At 31.7% G+C, this 15,743-nt stretch overlaps 1 protein-coding gene across 4 annotated transcripts in view; it reads right to left on the bottom strand.

The window, feature by feature from the left end:
- Positions 1–15,743, bottom strand: part of LOC126887230 (RNA-binding protein Pasilla) — a 391,656-nt gene that overhangs the window by 259,426 nt on the left and 116,487 nt on the right. For 3 of the 4 annotated variants that reach the window (XM_050654633.1, XM_050654635.1, XM_050654634.1), the window contains exon 3: positions 2,810–2,842. The exons of the other annotated variant lie outside the window; for it this stretch is intronic. In XM_050654633.1, coding sequence (XP_050510590.1) covers positions 2,810–2,842 — 33 coding nt within the window. The remainder of the gene's footprint in view (positions 1–2,809; positions 2,843–15,743) is intronic. 4 annotated transcript variants of the gene reach the window in all.

Below are 15,743 nucleotides of genomic sequence, written 5' to 3'. Positions count from 1 at the left end.
TTCAAAATTTAATCAAACTTTAGAGCTCATGCGCGAACGGAAGATAACATCCGATAATTTTAATATTTTTTCCCCTATTTAGTCATACCATTTAGCAACTTTTCCGCGGTATTACGATCCGAAAAAAAATATCGATTTTTTTCGACCCACCCTAATGTCTATACCTATATCCTCGTGGACAAAAGTTATGGGACAAAAAACAAAATTTCTTTCTTTTGGGTTTCTTTGTGCTTTTTCTTTTGAAGATATTTTTGTAAAAAAAGTATCATTGACTTTAAAAACTGATATTTAGATAGGAAATTTAACCAGGAACAATTTTTATGTAGATATGTTTGTACCAAAAGTGCATAGGACTCACCCTAATGTAACCTGTGCCCAGGGACTAATTCACCCATTTCTCAAAAACGCACCCCTTTAAATGTTAGCACTCCGCGGTTTTTTCATATATAGATGTCCATTGACCATATGAAATAATAAAAGCCCGTTAACGTTGTAGTTCCTTTTAGCTATCTTATTTTGAATATAATCAATAGCCTAGTAGTCGAACACCAAAAATACCTAGCTAGGAATTTTTTTAATAATTACTTGCTTACTGTTTTTTAAGTAGTGTACTACGAGATAAAGTGGTAAATAATTATCGTATAGTGCGTGTCGTCTGAACGGGCTGGCTGCTAGATGAGAAGAGGGCCTCGCTACAGAGTCAGTGCAGAACTCATCGTTTTCAATCTCTTTTTCTGTTTCTCGGTGTGTAACGGCATCATTAATCAAATGAGTTGTGTTGTACCCTCGTGATGAGATCATCCTACCTCAGAATCTCATCTTATACAGGGTAATAGTCGGTTTCCTAAAGCTGGAAGCTATTTCCAACAGAACGTGGCGTGTGGCGGGGCACGCCTTGAGAAAGAGAAAATATGTAATATAAAAAGATAAAAACTAAAGACGCGAATCAACGCAACGTGAAATAACGTTATTTCTCTCAGAATTTGTGATTTACGATCCTTGGACAAAGACCAAACCCCCTATTTATGGACAGAGCGGAGTGGCGTCGACCCCCCGGTTGTTTGTCGGTAAATAAGGACAGTTCAAAGAAAAACAGAAGCTTGAGACAGATCAACTCGACTAGTCCTGTCGCCAGGGGGGGTACAACGGCCTCGTTAATTCAGATGGACTTACTCAAGTTTTTTTTATGTATTTTGACCCGTAGAACACGAATTTTTTGGGTAACAGTTGATCCGGATGTCGATAAGATTGTTATAGACCAAGAACTTGAGGAATCAAATAACAGCGATTTTTGGCAAAACAAAACACTATTTTGTATTTTTTGGGCCATTTTAAGTAAAAAATATTTCTACAAGTTTTTTCGTAGGATGCACAGTTTTCGAGATAAACGCGGTTGAACTTTAAAAAAATCGAAAAATTGCAATTTTTGAACCCGAATAACTTTTGATTAAAAAATAAAATAGCAAGTCTGCTTACCGCATTTAAAAGTTTAAGTCAAATTATATCGGTTTTGATTATTTCCATTGGTAAAAATTTATTTTTTTATTGTTTAACAAAGCTATAAACACGTAGGGTTTCCCGTGCTTTTACATGCGTTTTAACGCATGTAACGTAGAAATAGTCTTGATTGCACTAGTACCTATTCTACCTACTCGTTCGATTTTAAATGAGAAATCATAGAAACATCACTCACGCACTAGTTGTTTGTAGCTTTGTTTAACAATAACACAATAAATTTTTAGCAATGCAAATAATCAAAACCGACATAATTTGACTTGAACTTTCAAAGGCGCTAAGCAGAATTGCTATTTTATTTTTTAATCAAAAGTTATTCGGGTTTAAAAATTGCAGTTTTTCGATTTTTTCAAAGTTCAACCGCGTTTATCTCGAAAACTGTGCATCCTACTAAAAAACTTGTAGAAATATTTTTTGCTTAAAATGACCCAAAAAATACAAAATATTGTTTTGTTTTGCCAAAAATCGCTGTTATTTGATTCCTCAAGTTCTTGGTCTATAACAATCTTATCGACATCCGGATCAACTGTTACCCAAAAAATTCGTGTTCTACGGGTCAAAATACATAAAAAAAACTTGGGTAAGTCCATCTGAATTAACGAGGCCGTTGTACCCCCCCTGGCGACAGGACTAGACACCGGCTAGTACGGTCAGTGCCGTGCTAATTTTGTGGTATAACAAACGTTGTGTTGTAATTTTTATCATTGTGTGAATTAACCAACCTACTAAAATTCCTACCGCCAACACTGGTGGTGTACCTTGATACACTAGGGGACAAGATGGTCGCACCGATTTTATCAAAAAGTAAATATTTATTAATTTCACAGTAACGTGGTGTGCTAACCGTGCTCTCTTTTCTTTTCACTATTATATATTTTATATTTCTCTTTCCAGACGTAAACAGACATTCCACACTCCATGGAATCCCGTCTTTAAGTGTGTTCGACGATTTACCTCCCTGTATAGTGTCCTAAATGCTAATCGATCGGTTAATCTAAGTATAATAATTAAGATATTTATTTCAAACCTTTTAACCCTCATCAACAGAATATAAACATGCAACACAAATTTAAATTAAAATTTAATTAGAAATTCAAGACGAAAATGAGCGAAAAATGGTTTTATGTTATTTTACAGAACAGTCCTTCAAAAATATTGTTAGTACATACCTACAAAATTTTGCTACCACATTCGTTCACATAGATTTTTGATCATTCATTCAATTTGCATGCAAGTTAGTAAAGAACCAAAAATAAAACTCCACACCAAAAAAAAACAAAAAAGTGATATTCACCTTGAACGTATTTTTCCTCATCAGATCCTCCATCTGAAATAAACACAAATTGTTCGATTCAGTCTAAAGCCAATTAAAAGAAATTCTTTTACATACATAATAGACTAAAGTTGTGCTCACTACGGAGACCAAAGGATTGAATCCTCGCTCCGACCCTCGATCCCTGGTATTTATATTCGTGAATTCTCGCATTTAAAATAATGTATTTATTTTACATAACGATCGATAATATAGTTTCGATCGCTATGTAAAATAAATACATTATTTTATATGCGAGAATTCACGAATATAAATACCAGGGAGCGAGGGTCGGAGCGAGGATACAATCCTTTGGTCTCCGTAGTGAGCACACCCTTAGAGCCGGGATAGGTGAAATTTGCTAATCATTTAGGTACCATAAGAGCCCGTTCACATGACAGGCGCTTAACGCGCGTTTTGACAACGCGCGATTACAACTACATTCATTTTACTTGAGACCGATCACATGCTAACTCGCGTTTTAGGCTAAGGCCACACAAGCGATAATCTATGGCGCCGTAAGAGCAGTAAAATGAAGCGCGAAAATGGGTCCCACCGTGAGTGTAGTGGATGGCCAGACGAGCTGTAAAATATCGCGCAGCAACATAGCAACATAGGATAGGACTAATTTTTCGCGCTTAATTTTACTGCTCTTACGACGCCGTAAATTATCGCTTGGCTGGCCTTAGCCTTAGGTCATTAAAAGGCGCGTTAGCATGTGAACGCTCTCAAGTAAAATGTATGTGGTTGTAATCGCGGGTTATCAAAACGCCTCTCATGTGAACGGGCTATAACTTACCTAAATAGTAGAACCTAAAAGAAAACGTATGAACACTATATTCTCCTTTTCATGACCATTTTTCAGTGCGTCACAAATTGTAGAAAAAAAGGTAAGTCAGTGATAATACACATTTATGACATTTATTATTCTAACATGACATTTTAGTTAAATCTGACAGTTGTCACATTTTATTTTCAATTTGGAATAAAAACAAATCAATTGTGTCTATTGCATTTATAAAATGGTATTTTCTTTGATTTGTATAGTCTTATAAATTGTACAGATTATATTGATAATATTATTATTTTATTTAATAAATAATTCTTTTTTGATTATGGCGCCATCTATCGACAACTAGAATAACTAGAATAAATGTTATAAATGTCTGTAATCACCGACGTGCCTTTTTTCTGTCACATACAATTTAATGCGTTAGAGAGAAATCGAAAAACTGTTACGCACTGAAAAATGGTCATGAAAAGGACTATACCTTCAATTTTCAGTGGCACATGCGTCGACAGTGGCGCATCAAACTTTCCAAATCAAACGGGATTGATAAATTAAAGGGTAAGTACCCTTTCTAACTCCCAGAATTAATATTTTTTAACTTCTATGTGATTAAAAAATTAGACTCCACGTAATTTTGACTTACCACCCCTTCCCCCTCCGTCCACCAACAAAAACGTCATTTTTAGTTTTTATGTATTTAGGTGGGATGCAATCAATTTTAAAATTTCAAAAAATTCATACGCATAGCTTTCTCAAAACATGTCTATTTTTTATAGGCCCGTATATATTTTTTTGGAGATATCTGTAGGTAAAGTTTTTTTATTTTGTGTATTTTGTCAAACACTATATTTCTAGTTCTTTTCAGATTTTTCCGTAATCCGAAAAACTGTGTTTTCAGGGGGATTTTCCCTATTTTATAGACTTCAAAATAGGCAAGGTTTTTTTTATAGGTTATATTAAGTAAATTAAATTAACTGAGTCCTGTAGTTAGAACATTCAAAAAAGGGAGAAACACGTTCAAAAAAACAGTTTTTCGGATTTTTGAAGGTGGCGAACCTTACGAAACAATCTGAAAAGAAATTAGAAATATAATTTTTGATAAAGTACACAAAATAAAAAAAATTGGACCTACAGCCAGCCATCTCAAAAAAAGATATAGGTACCTACGCTTTTTTCAAAAAAAAATTTTTTGTTGGGTTATGTACCTACACTCAACCTACGGATCTATAAAAAATAGACTGTATATAGAGTGTTTTGTAAAAGCCTCAACTATGCGTGTGAATTTTTTAAAATTTTTAAATTGATTGCATCCCACCTAAAAAAACAAAAACGAAAAATTACGTTTTTGTTGGAGGGAAGAGGGGGAAGAGGATGGTGGGTTACAAATTACGTTGAGTGTTATTTTTTAATCACATAGAACTTTAAAAAATAAACAAATTGAATTCTGGGAGTTAGGGTACCCTTTAATTTATTTATCTCGTCCACAAGTGGAAAGCTTGATGCGCCACTGTCGACGTACCTATGTGCCACTAAAAAGCAACGGCACAGTGTTCATACGTTTTCTTTTAGGTTCTTCTATTTAAGATATAGGCTCTTATCGTGCCTAAAATGATTAGCAAAGGACATCGCACACATCTTATGGAAAATATAATGCCACTCAAATTCAATAAAATTTATACGAATAGATGCGTTTTAAATTAACGGTCAAATCTTATCATTGCGCCAACTCTATATTTTCAATAATAAGAGCAGAAATTGATATAAATAAATCTGAAATCAAATGGGTACGTACATAAGTTAGAGAGAGAAAAAATATTTTAAAATACCCAAATTGTCAGTACTCCATAAATCAGCGGATTAGTTTCACTAATCCGCTTAGACCCAGCGGGATTTAAGCTCTTGTGAATAGCACCCAGAGCAATAGTAATTGTAACTGACACTTTTACTGACTCAAAAAATGTGATTTCGATAAACTTTAATTGCAATTTGCGCCGTAATTAATCATAATTAAGAGTTGGCGCAATGATAAGATTTGACCGTTAATTTAAAACGAATCTATTCGTATAAATTTTATTGAATTTGAGTGACATTATATTTTCCATAAGATGTGTGCGATGTCCTTTCACCTATAGCGGCTCTTAGTCTAATAATTTCACAAAAAAATTCGATGCAAACGAGAAATGTTATGGATTTGTCTAAATATTTCTCTGGGACGTGTGGAAAGAAGTGAGAGGTGTAGTAGCAATCGTATAACATGACATTGTAACATAAAAATGTGTTTAATGATTTATGAAGTTCAAACAAATCTGCCTTCCATGAATGATTAATTTACTTATTCCGTGTTACATTGTGCCAAAAATTAATTTTTAATAAAATGGTCTATCTACAACTTTGCAAACTAGGCTAACGATTATTTGCATGTGTCGAATGGCTCTAAATATTGTTCGCCTGGTATATTTCCGTTTTTAATAAAATAGATTTTAGTAAAAAAAGAAACGATATAAGGTTGACCTGCACCGATCTGTTAAATGGATAAAAATTATTTGATATGTAATCTAGTATGTTAACATTTATTATAAAAAACAATGGGTGCCCGATGTAATTTTGTTCTGACTAATTAACTGATAATATTAAAAAATAAAAAATTTTCGACCCGGGCAGATACAAGTATGTATTATTTTAGATTTTTTGGATCATTCGAAACAAAAAAGGTCTTTTGTAATTTGTCTAAGTTGATCGTTTTAGAGTTATAAACAATTTAAAACTGAAAACAGAACAAGAGATGACGATTTTCAAGGCTCAAAAACATAAGTAAAAAATATCATTTTTGAAATTACGAAGTACCTAAATTCAAGTTCAAACCTGATTCTATCAGTTTTTGAAAGTATTTTACACTTTCATTTTAAAACATTTTTTTATTTGTTAATGCAGCCTGACGGCCTTTCTTCCCATAAGGAACCTTCCCCATTAACAATTAAAAAAATATATTTGAGCCTTGAAAATCGTTATTTTTCGTTTTTTTTAACTTTAAATTGTTTATAACTCGAAAAAAATCTAAAATATCTGCCCGGGCAGAATTTTTTTTTAAATTTATTAAAAAAAGTAATTTTTTAATTATTAATTAATTATAGTCAGGACAAAATTATTATATCGGCCTTTTTTTATAATTTTTAAAAATGTTCATCCATTAAACAGATTGGTGCAGGTGGACCTTATATCGGATCCTCCACTAAAATAACCTCTATAAAAGATTCTTCAAGGTAAAAACTATGTATGTATTATTGTGTTTTCAATTTATCAATCAAAGGCAAAATGAAAATTAAATTAACTTTTTTTATTTTATAACGCGGGCACATAAATTTGATGCACCCTGTATATTGAGCTGTAAATATTTATTAGAATTTAGTTTGGATGTAAGTGGATTTCTCTTTTAATGAGCTTTCCGATGAACCATTAAAGACTTTTGTGAATAATTAAAGTGAAAAGGACGATGTATTTAGGTTTAAAATGGAGAAAGTTTGTTTACTACGGAAATTATAGAATCCACAGCTGGATGTAATTATCATTTTCGAGAAAAGTGGTTTTAAAAGAAAGTTTGGAATTTTAATATCTTTGTTTCAACACGAGTAAATGTTGTATAGTTCCCCGAAAGTAATTAGGATGGTCGGAATAATTTTGAAAAAGACTGTTTGTTTGTCGAATGGAAAAGATTGTTTATTATTCTTGGCAAGTTGGAAGGGGAAAAGTGGTTTGAATGATTGAGAGAGTTTGAAAAAGAAGTCATTATGTTTTTGGCATCGCTGAAGAGCAGTTCGACGTTTTCATGGATAGATAGTTAGCAAGTACCAGTGGCTGTTTGATAGTGGAGAATAGTGTTGAAAAGTGGAACGAGAGACAGATCAAATTGAGACGAAATACCTCTTTGATTCTGTATTATTGTGAGAAGGAGAGCAGAGAATTTTTGGAGTTTTGTTTGAATCGAGTACGTGTCAAAAGAGGCCCGGCTTGTTGGAGAATTGGTGCTGGTATGCTGATAGTTTTGAAGCTGGAGAACGGAGAGGGCTTTGATGAGTAGCCTTTAACATAGTCAACGAGGGAGAGCTGTTTTGGGTCACGAGAAGACATCAGAGTGAGTGAAGCAAAAGGTCAGTCAACTTATGTGAAAGATATTTTTATGTTCAGAAACTAAAATTTTGAGTAAAAGGCATATGAATTAAAATTCCAATATTTCTAAAAGTAAATAGGAAGTATAGCTAATCTTGCGAATACATAAATTTGTTTTGTTTAGTTTGTTTTACCAAAGTCATCGGGAACAAACCGATAAATTGTTTTTTTTTAACTATAATAAATTTAAGTGGTAAAGATTTCATTCGGATTTCATCTGTGTCCACAGGTTTTAGATTGGATAGATTTTAGAGTATTGATTTTGACAAATAAAAGACAATTCTGTATGTTTATTTTAATATTTTGCTTTATTTCTTTTCCCTATTTTATCCCGATTAGGACCAACTAAGAGATACTGAACCCACGAGAGAAGATAAGTATAAAGTGAGATAATTTAGATTTTTTTTTAATAGTATAAAAAGGCACCCTGAGGTTTTTTATTCATTTTTATGTATGATTTGCGACAATTAAATAATTATATCAGATAAATAATAATTAATATAAAATTAATAAAAAGCAGATCATAGCAGTATGAATGCTACGTAGGTTGATTAAAATTTTGGGTTTCTTTTTTCACACTAACGTTTAAAAAATAGTTTAAAAATGTCTTAGCCTTTTTTCTCCCTGTTCTTCTATTCTTTTAACCACTACACGGGTAAGATTTCGAATTCCAGGAAAATTAAACATATAAACATTAACAAAAATAAAACATCAACTGGAAAGATATAACACGATTGAGTATCATACATATAAAGAGGTTCTGTACTTAGTCCTTCCTTGTTCCCATTAATGTTGGACAACCAAGAGGAGAATTCCAATTCTAAGGTGACATAGAACATATGGACAACAACAAGATGATGATAGACTAACTTAATCGTATAAGCGAAATTTTAGAACTAGAATAAGCTGACAAGGTACAAAAAATGAATGTAGAATGATTCTGGTGCCAAAATCAGTTGCACTACAGAAATAGCTGGTAAAACAAGTACGTGGAAGGCATCGACGAACTGACTGAACGAAAGGAAATACCAAAGCAAAAAAAAAACATGAAAAGTGGAAAGGCATTATACAGAGGGCAATGATCTTTTTAAGTAATTAACTAAGTAAACAATCTATAATGGCCCAGAATACTATGTAATTTGATACAAGAAGAATACAAAAAACAATATTATTTTTAACCGAAATTCTTGTTATCCGAAACGGCCTCCCTCCCCATTTATTTCGTTTACGGAGGTTTTACTGTATTTGGAAATGAGGAATCTCGAATTCCTTTGAAAAAAAACAACAAATAACCGAAAACTTTTAATGAAAAAACGTTATATAAGACACCCACTGCAGCATTTAAGACAGATTAAACAATTTAGAAACCAAAAAACAATAATTGTGCTTATTGTTGAAACGTATTTATTTTCAAGCCATGGTCGCAGTAAAAATTACGACTAATGGAACAAACAGTGGGCTTAAAAAAACAATCTCAAAGGCCCAACGTTTGCTCTTTGTGGATGAAGGGAACGAAGCAGGTTTTTGTCGGTGAATCTTATGAGATGGAAATCCCAAACAAAATCAAGTGATTATCATGAAGATATGAATTTTGTCAACTAATCATGTAATATATTATATTATAATTTATGCGAATATTCGGATTACGAAAATATATTTCCAGACTCAGACAGACAGAAAAAAACACAAAAGACCCTTTCTGTTTAGAATGATCCAAAAAATTTGAAATATCTGTCCGTGTCGAAAATTTTATTTTAAAATTCATAAAAAAATGTCATTCTTTAATTATTATTAATTAATTATAGTTAGAACAAGATTACATCGGGCAACCCTTGTTTTTTGTAATAACTATTAACATGCTAAATTACATATCCAATAATTTTTATCCATTAAAGAGATCGGTGCAAATCAACCTTATATCGAATCCTCTACTATTATTTTCAATTTTTATTCGCGTCATATTACAAAAACTGGTTTTTAAACCATCCGCAACTCACTGATGCTCTTGTGACGTGGCCATCGTTTTCTTTATCCTTGTTTAAAATACTCTTACTCTAATACTCTAATAAATTGAAAACAAATTGTCGATTTCCTACACTAATTTTCTGGAGAAATAGTATTTCTGCAGGAAATCTAAAAATTATTCTAATAAATTGAAAATAAATTGGTGATTTCCTGCAGAAATATTATTTCCAGGCATTTTTGCTATTAGACATATTCGCGGTTGCATAATCACATTCGTGAGACATCACATAATAAGATTCAAGAAGTCGCCCACGTGAAAAGTGGTCCAAATTTTTTTTAACAATTTTTTTAATCAAATTTCAAAAATCAATATTTTTGGCCATGACAAATGTTTTTTTTTTAGATGTTTTAAATCATTCTGGACAAAAAAGGTCTCTTATAATTTTTCTCTGAAATTGATCGTTTTCGAGTTATAAACAATTTAAAATTGAAAAAAAAAAACGAAAATTGGCGGACCAAAAATATTTATTTTTAAAATCTGAATAAAAAAAATTGTTAAAAAAAATTTGAACCAATTTTCTCATGGGCGACTTCTTGAACCTTATTATGGGGTGAATCATGATATCACGAATGTGATTATGTAAAACAATTTCATGGGAATATTTACCCAGCTTACCAAATTTCGTGTTGATATGCCTGTCAGGAAATATTCAAGAATAAATAAAATAAAATTTGAGACCTTGTATTTCGGTTATTATCAACTTGCGTACTAAGGTAAGTTAACTTAAATCAACTTATTTTACGTTCAGGGATTTATAAGCCTAAGCTATGGCCCATTATTTACCAAATACCCTGTATAGGTGAAAATGCGTAACAAAAATAAGTCCTCAGATAGATGACTACGATCTCCTTTGATTTTGACAATTTTCTACCGGAAATTAATTTCTAAAGCTTCACAAGCAGCCACTACAATCCGTCGTTTTGTCTCGTTTAGCTCAATTGTATTTTCTGCGTCTACAATATTACCAGCTGTTTGACTGACATTTAATTATTTACTTGAATACATTCTATTTCGAACGTTCACTGAGAATAATATATTCGTCTCTACAAAAAGATCCATTTTATCGTCGTTATCTACACCATCCGGTATGAGAATCGTACTCATGACAGTAACAAGTCATTTAATGCGTCATATTTAGGATATTTACACAAAAACGGAAACGGTTAATGATTTAGAACAGGTAAAATTAGCACTAAATGGGTTTTAAAATTTTTATTAAATATCTCTTTGGGATTTGCCTTTTGATATTTATTGAACGGTTTTTCTTCTTTATTTACTTTTTTTTTTCTTTTTTATTTATAACAATGAAAAGTTTTAGATCAGAAAATCTGAAACTTCTATCATTGGAACCAAGATTCTAGTGACAAAATTTGCCTTCTAAAATTTGCAATGCAAATTTGGCTCTTAATACACGGGGGTCACGGTGAGCTTAAAACACGTTATTATCTAATTTACTATATCTTCAACTTTTTTTGTTGGAATATCTTCTACAACTCGTAAGTAGACAATACAAGACAAAATTAAAATCAGCTAAGCGTCCCTTTTTGAAAAAAAAAACGATTTTTTCTAAAAAAAAATATAGATTTCTGAAAAGTAATATTTTACATAAATATTTTGCAATATCTATCGTTGTAATCGTTTGCAAAATGAAAGAAACGTTTATTCAAACTTCTATATTAATAGTACATGAACATAGCAATATATAAATACAGGGTGGGCCAAAGAAAAGAGCCCACCTCGATATTTGTCAGTAGTTATTCGATTTTAAAAAAATGCCGAAACAGGTCGATTTTTATTTTTATATTGCAATTTTTTCGTATATATTTCATACTAGTGACGTCATCCATCAAAGCGTGATGACGTAATCGATGTTTTTTTAAATGGGAATAATGATCGTGTGGTAGCTCATTTGACAGGGTGTTCAATTCTCTATTCAGTAAAATCAACATTAATATCATTATTTATACAGCGCGATCAAAAAAATATTTTTTTAATTAATTAATTGACGCAAAAAGAAGAATGTACTTTTAATTTATTTAACTCAAAATACATTGTGCTGCTGTCATAAAATAGAAAAAAATGTTTATTTCACAAATAAACATTTTTTTAAACGCTTTTATTTAGTTCAATAGTTTGCGTCAAACCTTTAGACGTTAATTTGACTGCCTTTTCTTCAATGCAAATGAATGAAAATTTGCAGACATATGCATTCGCGGGAACAATACACGAATAGTCAATAAAAAAAAATGTTTTCATGTTTATTAATTGTTTAAACAAAAAAAACGATTTTAATGGAAAACGCTTAAATTCTCTTGTTTTTTACAATGCAAAAACTTGAAACTTTTACGGATTGTATAGCTAATGATATGAACAATACATAATTTTACTTTTTACTTACGTTAATTGTTTACGTTATGCTTCATTAATAAACAAAAAAGTTTCAAATTTTTTGCTGATTCCGACTACTTTTCATGTTAGTACATCATATGTTTTATACATATTTTAATAAACATGACGATATATTTTAATGTTTGAAAAGTGTAAGACTAAAAAGTAAAAAATAAAAAAATATGAAAAAAAATTTTTTAAGAAACGCTTTTCTTTAGTTACGAGTGACTAAAATTAAAAATATTATATAAAAGATCAACTAAATGGCAAAAAATGAAAAAAATTGAAAAAATCTAACACATTTGTTAAATAAAAGCGTGGGGCGAAAACCGTTTATTCGATGAACACGCGCCACGCTTTTCTTTGACGGATGTGATTTTTTCAATTTTTTTTTATTTTTTGGCTTTTAGTTGATTTTTTTATAATATTTTTAATTTTAGTCACTCGTAACTAAAAAAAAGCGTTTCTTAAATAATTTTTTTTTTCATATTTTTTTATTTCGCTTAAATTAAATCACAAACAGGCTCCCATATACCTCTTTTGACAGTTTTAACATTTAATTTAAGCGAAAAGCAATGTTTATTTGCCCAATAAACATTTTTTTCTGTTTTCTGACAGCAATATTTTTTTGCGTCAATTAATTTAATTCAAAAATAATTTTTTGGCCACCCTGTATAAATAATATTATTGTTTATATTACTGAATAGAGAATTGTTTCAAATTTTTTTCAAATTTCAAAACACCGTTTCAAATGAGCTACCACACGACCCCTATTCCCATTTAAAAAATCATCGATTACGTCATCACGCCCAGATGGATGACGTCACTAGTATGAAATATACATATATCAAAAAATTGTAATTTAAAAATAAAAATCGACCTGTTTCGGCATTTCCTTAAAATCTAATAACTACTGCCAAATATCGAAGTGGACTCTTCTTTGGCCCACCCTGTATAAATAAATACATATCTATTTTTTTTTCTTTTAACCACTAGTTTGCAAATGAAAAAATATGCAGCGGTTGGGGGATATGCGGGACGGTTCAAGAAATTCTTCAGAAACTTCTGAAATGTATATTTTTTTTAGAAAAAATAATTTTTTCAAAAAGGGACGCTTAGCGGATTTAAATTTTGTCTTGTATTGTTTACTTTTGAGTTGTACCAGATATTCCAACAAAAAAAGTTGAAGATATCGTAAATTAGATAATAACATGTTTCAAGCTCACCGTGGGGTTCGTTAAGGGGGACCCGAAAAAATCTATCCTTAGAAAAACTCGAAATCGTCAGATTAACATAAGGTAAATTAAGTACATGCAGAACAGTTAGTCCTGTCGCCAGGGGGGGTACAACGGCCTCCTTAATTCAGATGGACTTACCCAAGTTTTTTTTATATATTTTGACCCGCAGAATACGAATTTTTTGGGTAACAGTTGATCCGGATGTCGATAAGATTGTTATAGACAAAGAACTTGAGGAATTACATAACAGCGATTTCTCGCAAAACAAAACATCTTTTTGTATTTTTTGGGTCATTTTAAGCAAAAAATATTTTTCGTAGAATGCATAGTTTTCGAGATAACCGCGGTTGAACTTTCAAAAAATCGAAAAATTGCAATTTTTGAACCCGAATAACTTTTGATTAAAAAATAAAGTAGCAATTCTGCTTACCGCATTTGAAAGTTTAAGTCAAATTATATCGGTTTTGATTATTTGCATTGCTAAAAATTTATTACTTTATTGTTAAACAAAGCTATAAACACCTAGTATGTGAGTGATGTTTTCTATGATTTCTCATTTAAAATCGAACGAGTAGGTAGAGTAGCTACAAGTGCAAGCGAGGCATTTTCTACGTAGCATGCGTTAAAACGCATGTATTAGGCACGGGAAACACTATGTGTTTATAGATTAGTTTAACAATAAAAAAATTAATTTTTAGCAATGAAAATAATCAAAACCGATATAACTTGACTTAAACTTTCAAATGCGGTTAGCAGAATTGCTACTTTATTTTTTAATCAAAAGTTATTCGGGTTCAAAAATTGCAATTTTTCGATTTTTTGAAAGTTCAACCGCGGTTATCTCGAAAACTATGCATTCTACGAAAAAACTTGTAGGAATATTTTTTGCTTAAAATGACCCAAAAAATACAAAAAGATGTTTTGTTTTGCGAGAAATCGCTGTTATGTAATTCCTCAAGTTCTTTGTCTATAACAATCTTATCGACATCCGGATCAACTGTTACCCAAAAAATTCGTATTCTACGGGTCAAAATATATAAAAAAAACTTGGGTAAGTCCATCTGAATTAAGGAGGCAGTTGTACCCCCCCCTGGCGACAGGACTAAGTGTGTATATCAAAAATCTGACGATTTGAGCGGGGCGTAAGGAAATGGGAGAGTCACAAAGTTTCACAAAAAAAAAACCCGAATATATCGCAAAATGAACGTCAGATCGAGAAACTAAAAAATACCTGTTCAATATTTTTCAAAAATCTATTGAATGATACCAAACACGACGCCCCACGGATAGGGGTGGGGGGTAAATTTAAAATGTTAAACACGAACCCCGCGATATTTCCCGAAATGAACATCAGATCGAAAAACTGAAAAATACATGCACGTATTCAATATTTTTGAAAAATCTATCAAATGACACCAAACACGACCCCTCACGGAGGTGGGGTGGGGGGTTACTTTAAAATCTTAAATAAGAGCCCCCATTTTTTTATTGCAGATTTGGATTCCTTTACGTTAAAATAAGTAACGTTTGTTCGAGACATTTTTCCGAATTATGGATAGATGGCGCTATAGTCGGAAAAAACGATTGTTGGAAATGGAAAATTAAATTAAAAATGGAAAGTCCCCCACTTTATGGAAAACTTAAATTTTTTTGGTTTTAGGACCCACTCTTCACAACTCAATAGGTCCCCATAACGCTTGACGAACATTTGATGCAAATTTAGCATACTTTCCTCCCCTACTATTACTAGGTACTGAGAATACTGCTAATAATATTCTCTACAACCGTTGATTGAGGTATATTTCAATCAACGCTACAACATATATAATATACTTCCAAATATTTTATGTATCCAGAGTTTCTAAGACAGAAATCACCTCCTTGTGGTTGAGTTACCCCATCTAACATTATATCTGTGTACAGAAGTATAAACAGAATGCAATAGGCTGCATCTCTTAGCTAACTATAGCAAACTACAATCACATTCACACCCATCAACGAATTAATAGGTACATCCTCTAAGCAATTTCATTTCGTTCTAAACATATAGAATTTATAAGTGGGTACATCCTGTCGTTAACATTTTCTTTGATATAGCGTGGTGCATGACTACATTTTTTATTGTTAAGGGAATAGTGGAACTTTAGTTCTGCTTTATGTGGGTCACTAAGCCAAGCCGCACACCAAAGAAACATGAAACGAAAAACATGAAACACGAAACGAAAAACATGTTTCATGAAAAGAAAACACTGCTAAACAAATCTCAAAGTCCGCCTACCAATGAAACGAGTGTGATTCATGCTCATGACA

Source organism: Diabrotica virgifera, chromosome 6 (genome assembly GCF_917563875.1).
Source record: "Diabrotica virgifera virgifera chromosome 6, PGI_DIABVI_V3a".
NCBI lineage: Eukaryota > Metazoa > Arthropoda > Insecta > Coleoptera > Chrysomelidae > Diabrotica > Diabrotica virgifera.
The sequence above is the reverse complement of the archived record's forward strand: the minus strand, read 5'-3'. Positions and strand labels throughout refer to the sequence as shown.